The 7,647-nt window shown below is 35.9% G+C and overlaps 1 protein-coding gene across 1 annotated transcript in view; it reads right to left on the bottom strand.

The window, feature by feature from the left end:
• Positions 1–7,647, bottom strand: part of DIAPH2 (diaphanous related formin 2) — a 2,325,141-nt gene that overhangs the window by 337,177 nt on the left and 1,980,317 nt on the right. Inside the window, 1 exon segment of the mRNA XM_053699395.1 lies at positions 4,593–4,688. Within this exon segment, the coding sequence (XP_053555370.1) occupies positions 4,593–4,688 (96 nt within the window).

Raw genomic sequence — 7,647 nt, 5'->3', positions numbered from 1 at the left:
TAATAAACTACCTAGCTAAAATAAAGACAAATTTACCTGTAAAATAAAACCTAAGTTACACTAACACCTAACACTACACTATAATTAAATTAATTCCCTAAATTATATACAATTAAATACAATTAAATAAAATTAGCTAAAGTACAAAAAAAAACAAACACTAAATTACAGAAAATAATAAATAAATAATAAACTAATTACACCTAATCTAATCCCCCTAACAAAATAAAAAAGCCCCACGAAAATAAAAAAAGCCCTACCCTACACTAAATTACAAATAGCCCTTAAAAGGGCCTTTTGCGGGGCATTGCCTCAAAGTAATCAGCTCTTTTACCTGTAAAAAAAATTACAAATCCCCCCCCAACATTAAAACCCACCACCCACACAACCAACCCTACTCTAAAAACCACCCAATACCCCCTTAAAAAAACCTAACACTAACTCCTTGAAGATCACCTTACCGGGAGAAGTCTTCATCCAACCGGGCCAAAGTCCTCAACGAAGCCGGGTGAAGTCTTCATCCAAGCCGGGCGAAGTGGTCCTCCAGACGGGCAGAAATCTTCATCCAGACGGCATCTTCTATCTTCATCCATCCAGCACAGAGCGGGTCCATCTTCAAGACATGCGTCGTGGAGCATTCTCTTCTTTCCATGGTGACTGAAGAATGAAGGTACCTTTAAGTGACATCATCCAAGATGGCGTCTCTTCAATTCCGATATGCTGATAGAATTCTATCAGCCAATCAGAATTAAGGTAGAAAAAATCCTATTGGCTGATGCAATCAGCCAATAGGATTGAGCTGGCATTATATTGGCTGATTGAACAGCCAATAGAATGCCAGCTCAATCCTATTGGCTGATGCAATCAGCCAATAGGATTTTTCCTACCTTAATTCCGATTGGCTGATAGAATTCTCAGCCAATCGGAATCTAAGGGATGCCATCTTGGATGACATCACTTAAAGGAACCTTCATTCTTCAGTCGCCGTGGAAAGAAGAGGATGCTCCACGTCGGATGTCTTGAAGATGGACCCGCTCCGTGCCGGATTGATGAAGATAGAAGATGCCGTCTGGATGAAGACTTCTGCCCGTCTGGAGGACCACATCTGCCGGATTTGTTGAGAACTTCAGCCCGGTTGGATGAAGACTTCTCCCGATAAGGTGATCTTCAAGGGGTTAGTGTTAGGATTTTTTAAGGGGGTATTGGGTGAGTTTTAAAGTAGGGTTGGTTGTGTGGGTGGTGGGTTTTAATGTTGGGGGGGATTTGTAATTTTTTTTACAGGTAAAAGAGCTGATTACTTTGAGGCAATGCCCCGCAAAAGGCCCTTTTAAGGGCTATTTGTAATTTAGTGTAGGGTAGGGCTTTTTTTATTTTGGTGGGGCTTTTTTATTTTGTTAGGGGGATTAGATTAGGTGTAATTAGTTTAAAAATCTTGTAATTTGTTTATTATTTTCTGTAATTTAGTGTTTGTTTTTTTTGTACTTTAGCTAATTTTATTTAATTGTATTTAATTGTATTTAATTTAGGGAATTAATTTAATTATAGTGTAGTGTTAGGTGTTATTGTAACTTAGGTTAGGTTTTATTTTACAGGTACTTTTGTATTTATTTTAGCTAGGTAGTTTATTAAATAGTTAAGAACTATTTAGTAACTATTCTACCTAGTTAAAATAAATACAAACTTGCCTGTAAAATAAAAATAAACCCTAAACTAGATACAATGTAATTATTAGTTATATTGTAGCTAGCTTAGGGTTTATTTTATAGGTAAGTATTTACTTTTAAATAGGAATAATTTAGTTAATTATAGTAATTTTATTTAGATTTTTTTAAATTATATTTAAATTAGGGGGGGTTAGGGTTAGGGTTAGACTTAGGTTTAGGGGTTAATATGTTTATTATAGTGGCAGCGACGTTGGGGCGGCAGATTAGGGGTTATTAAGTGTAGGTAGGTTGCGTAGACATTTGGGGGCAGCAGATTAGGGGTTAATAAATATAATGTAGGTGTCGGCGATGTTGGGGGCAGAAGATTAGGGGTTCATAAGTATAATGTAGGTGGCGGCGGTGTCCGGAGCGGCAGACTAGGGGTTAATAATATAAATGTAGGTGTTGGCGATGTCGGGGGTGGCAGATTAAGGGTTAATAAGTGTAAGATTAGGGGTGTTTAGACTCGGGTTCATGTTAGGGTGTTAGGTGCAGACATAAATTTTATTTCCCCATAGGAATCAATGGGGCTGCGTTAGGAGCTAAACGCTGCTTTTTTGCAGGTGTTAGACTTTTTTTCAGCCGGCTCTCCCCGTTGATTCCTATGGGGAGATCGTGCACGAGCTCGTTACACTAGCTTACCGCTGACTTAAAGGGACAGTACACTATAAAATTGTTTCTCCCTTAATGTGTTTCCAATTACTTTTTTTTATCAGATGCAGAGTAAAAAGAGGATGAGATTAGCTTTTTTAAGGCTTATTTGTGTATATGAATTAGCAGATTTTGTGTTTTGAAGCCACAACCTAATAAAATGGGTTGAGCTTGTAGGTATAATCAGATCTCATTACTTTATCACATTGTGTAAATATACCTGCTTCTTTATCTTATATCTGTCCATAAACAAATCACCAATACTTGGAGAGAACAATGGAAAATTAACATTTTATTACCTTATCTCTTCTATAACCCCCTGGGAGTGTAATTTCTTCTACTGGCTGCGTTAACACAGCTTGGCCTCGAGGCCAAAAACTTTCAGGATGGGTGGGGATACCCCAGGCTAAATAAATTATTTCAAATGCCCATATGAGGGTAAAGGAAATAGTTGTAAACAATGTAATACACTCCAACAGGTAAAGTGGATCATTGGGAAAAAATTAAAGGGGAGAAAATGTTTGAGTAAACTGTCCCTTTAAGCAGCGCTGGTATTGGAGTGCGGTAATGAGCAAAATTTTGCTCAACGCTCACTTCTCGTCTTTTAACGCTGGGTTTTTAAAAACCCGTAATACCAGCGCTGTCTGTGAGTGGTGAGCATAAACTGCTTGTTAGCACCGCATAGCCTCTAATGCAAAACTTGTAATCTAGCCAATAGTAAGGGAAAAACAGTTTTACAGTACACTGTCCCTTTAACTCCACATATTTGGTGACTCATTTGGAGTCTTTATATACAAGTATTTTGCACAAAAACACATATAACACTACTGATTTCCCGGAACCAAAAACTCAACAAAGACCAAAGAGCCTTCTTGGATACATTCTAACATGTGCACTGTGGGTGACATTATACACAGTGAGATGATGTAAAGATGTGTATTTCTCATACAAACCTATGCTCATTGAAAGCATTGTGTCTGTCATAACACATTACAGGCTGTATAAAGCAGTAAAACAAGCTAGGACTTTACTGTTTGTTCCCATGGTGTTCTTTGTTGAAGAGATTCCTAGGCAGGCATCTGGGCACTAGGTGACAGGAAATAGTGTTGTCATCTAATGCTCTTGCAACTGATTAACATTCTTGCAAAACTGCTGCCGTATAGTGCTCCAAACACGTGCACGCTCCTGGGCTTTTTTTTTTTCAACAAAAGATACCAAGAGAGCAAAGAAAATTTGATGATAATAATAAATTGGAAAGTTGCTTAAACTTGCATGTTCTATCTGAATCATGAAATAAATATTTTGGGTTTTATGTCGCTTTATATAATATTTATGTATATATATTTACGTGACCCAAACAGTTCACCTCATTTTTTATGTGTAAAGTATCTCTTTTTTTGGGAAATTTGAGATATATATATTGCAGGCATATATCCTGTTTCTTGGCTTTGCAAAGGTGATTAACATGTTTAACACGCTAGAATATAATTTGGATGAGGCCATAATACTCCAACCGTTCATCTGTATCTCAGTTTTAGTTGTTCAGTAGCATGACCTGAAAATGAAAATATCATCTGTTTGCTCTAATGCATAATCTGCCAGGTTATTCTATTTCATTAAAGAATCTAATTACAAAATTTAAATGAGCTCAGACCTCTTCCCCCCCCACACACACACACTTTATTTTATCTAATATACATATAATTAAATTTGCAAATTAGATATTGTTATAGCCTACAAATGTACTACACTTTAAAAAAAATAACTGTAATATTTTCATTTGAACATGTATTCAAAAGTTTCTAAATATTAACATGGGATTTGCACATAAATTTGTATGATTTAAAGATACTGTGCACAGACACTATCAAGTATGAATTAATTTTTTTGTCTCATTTATTCAAATAGACTTAAAAATCTTTTCCAAATTCAGATAATCAGCTTCTCACTGTTTTGGCACTGCACATACATTGCAAAATAAAACCTATGTTTTGCATTTAAATGTAGCATTAAAAGAATTGAAATTTCATTATTGCTTTTCTAATATTTCTTTGCGCAGATTACAGCTGTACCAAAACACAGTTGCCAAGCATGAGCTTGTGATCACATCAAAGCAACCTGCTGTGGCTTCATACCGGAACGAGAACTAGGGTCTCTGAAGCATGACTGCTAAATGACTTTGCAAAAGGAGCATCGACAAAAGCATTCTGCGAGCATGCAGGCGAATGTCTTACTCACCGTTGTTTTTCGGCATTCGTTTCCTACGATCCCTGAATGCAGCGCCTGACTGCAAGGCTTCCAGCAAACTATCCATCACTCCTGTCTCGTCACCCTCTGTGAATAGGGAAGACAAGGCGAAATTAATCTCAGTGCAATTAAACTTGGACAATAAATGTCTGTACATAAACAGCCACATTTTCATAAAACGATTGAATTAAAAACATACATCAGTTGAAACATTACGAACACTGTCAGTCTGTTAGGACCACTTGCTAGTTTGTTTATTAGGCTTTTATTAAACAAAAATCATGCCTGCCCTACTGTTGCCTCCAACATCGAGGTCTTATCTGTTTTACTATTAATGATTACACTGGGAACTCATATTCACAAGTTAATAAGACAATTATAATTTGATGCTAAGATTACTTTAACAGAGAACTTGATGACCTAATTTAATGGAATCTATTTTCTGATATGGTGAAGTCAAGTTTATTCTGATAATGTTATGGTGGAAATGCTTTAAATATATATGCATTGTCTACATCAAAGGCAAATAATTATACACATTACTCTGAAATAGAGGATGTGTCACATTCAGCATATACAGATATTTTGTAATCATATTGAGCAAACAGGTTATGTAAAAAATGTATAAAATAACAAAACAAATAATCTGTAAACTTTACTAGGACACTATCTATCTATCTATCTATCTATCTATCTATCTATCATCTGCATATCTATATTTTTTAAGAATGTAGCAGCAAAGATGAGTTTTCCATATCGGCCAAAACTGAAATCTCGTTATTGGGAGCAGATATCGTAAAGTTTATGAAAACCCCCTAAATTTGATATATGACTATATGAACTAAAAATATATGGTTTATTGAGAGCAGAACTTGTATCAACTATAAACACAAAATCTTCATCATAACACTTTACGTTCATCTTTGAACATGATTAGTCCAAGTTTCTCTGAGCAGTATTAGTTTAATAAGCATTATTTTAAACAAATCCATAATGGACATTCATTTCCTGAATGAAATTTAAGTTCATGAAACTAATTATATGCACGAATGAATCCCATAATTCATTTAGTTAGGACAAGATTAATGGAAGTCATTTCTAAACAACACACATTAGCTAATAGTGTCTAACTAGTATATGCTCTAAGAAATAAATGGCCCACAATTTATGCAATTTAGCAATATTGTGTTACAGTAAAAAGAATATATATGGGGTGTTGTGTGTAGTGTTTTGAAGTGTATGTAAGTGTAGTGTGTTAAGTGTTTGTAAAGAGTGTGTATGTAGTGTGTGTTTGTTATTGTTTTGCAATTGGCAACCAAATTTTGAACTTGAAGGGCTTATGATTCAGGTATTCTCAAATTTAAAGGACAGCTGGGGTGCATCTTTTGTCTGGTCTGGTATGGTATGGTTCTAGGCAGCATTGTTAAAGAATAAATTTGCATTGCATGGCTGATTTAGTATGAAAGCATCTAGAAATATATTCAAGAAGGAAGCTAGGCATGAAGGGGTATGTGGAAAGGTACAGAGGAGATAACGTCTATAATTCTATGGGCAGGCAAATAGGCTTCATGGCTTCTTGTCTTCAGAGAAGGAAGATAAATAAGAGATAGCAGAATAGCTTAGAGACTTTCTTATATTGAACACTGGTCATGAGATAAGGAGGCCCAAAAGTGCCGTGAGGTTCTTTTTCTCAGGAACATGTTAAAACTGATGGAGAGGACAGCAACAACTCAAGTGGCGGGCTTCCTACATTAAGACACCATTGTTTAGTAAGCAAGGGGAAATTACCAACTAGAGAGTACTCTCAACAAGATGAGGTGATAAGGCAGTTGGCCTAACTAGACCTACAGGTGGGGTTACTGGGATGAGTGGAAGTGGGCTAGGGGGAAGCGTGTGCCAAGACCGTTTTACAAGTTGGCTTGGTATTAAGTTTTATTCTTGTTCCCTGCCAAACAGATGCATGAGTTTTTGTGTCTAGTGCATGGATTGCATTGAATGTGATGTCAGGTTCTACTGCTGTAGTGAAGATTATAGTCACTCATTCTTCATTAACCCACTCACTGTGGTAGAAGAAAACCTGCAATAGGTGAAATAACAAGAGTTAAAGGGACACTGAACCCAAAAAATTTCTTTCGTGATTCAGATAGAGCATGACATTTTAAGCAACTTTGTAATTTACTCCTATTATCAAATTTTCTTCATTCTCTTGGTATCTTTATTTGAAATGCAAGAATGTAAGTTTAGATGCCGGCCCATTTTTGGTGAACAACCTGGGTTGTTCTTGCTGATTGGTGGATAAATTCATCCACCAATCAAAAAGTGCTGTCCATAGTGTCTGAACCAAAAAAAAAGCTTAGATGCCTACTTTTTCAAATAAAGATAGCAAGAGAACGAAGAAAAATTGATAATAGGAGTAAATTAAAAAGTTGATTAAATTTGCATGCTCTATCTGAATCACAAAAGAAAACATTTGGGTTCAGTGTCTCTTTAATACAAAGGAAAGAAGATGCAAAGTGTGGGTATACTAAGTAGGAAGAGGAATAGAAGAATAGGACAAGACTCTGGAGCTCGCGGTAGCTATTAGCGCTCGAAAAATGAACTAGAGATCAGATCTCTAGTTAATTTTCCAAAAGTGCCCCAATTGCCCCCAAGATATAGTGTAGTGTAGTTTATTAAAATAAAAAAAAAGCTTTCTTTTTTAAAAAATAATAACTGCACAAAGCAGTTTATTGGGGTTAAAAAAAAATACTACTACATTGCAGTCTATGGGGAACTGTGTGTTCTCTTTAAATATATACAGTATGTATATGCTTAAATACATTTATATTTATGTGTTAATATGTGTATATATACACATATAAACACATAAATATATATGCATATATATTTTGAATTTGCTGCCCATCTCTGTGCAACTTGCACTGTGCTTGGTTTCTCTTGAAGCCTATGGAAGCACGCTCTCATACAATGTGAATGCAAGGTTGCGTTTGCATAGCCGGTCACTTCAAATACCAGCGCACATTTGCGTGCACTGGTATTACGAGTG

The sequence above is a fragment of the Bombina bombina genome, chromosome 1 (assembly GCF_027579735.1).
Source record: "Bombina bombina isolate aBomBom1 chromosome 1, aBomBom1.pri, whole genome shotgun sequence".
In the NCBI taxonomy this organism is placed as follows: Eukaryota; Metazoa; Chordata; class Amphibia; order Anura; family Bombinatoridae; genus Bombina; species Bombina bombina.
This window is presented reverse-complemented; position numbering and strand designations above follow the sequence as displayed.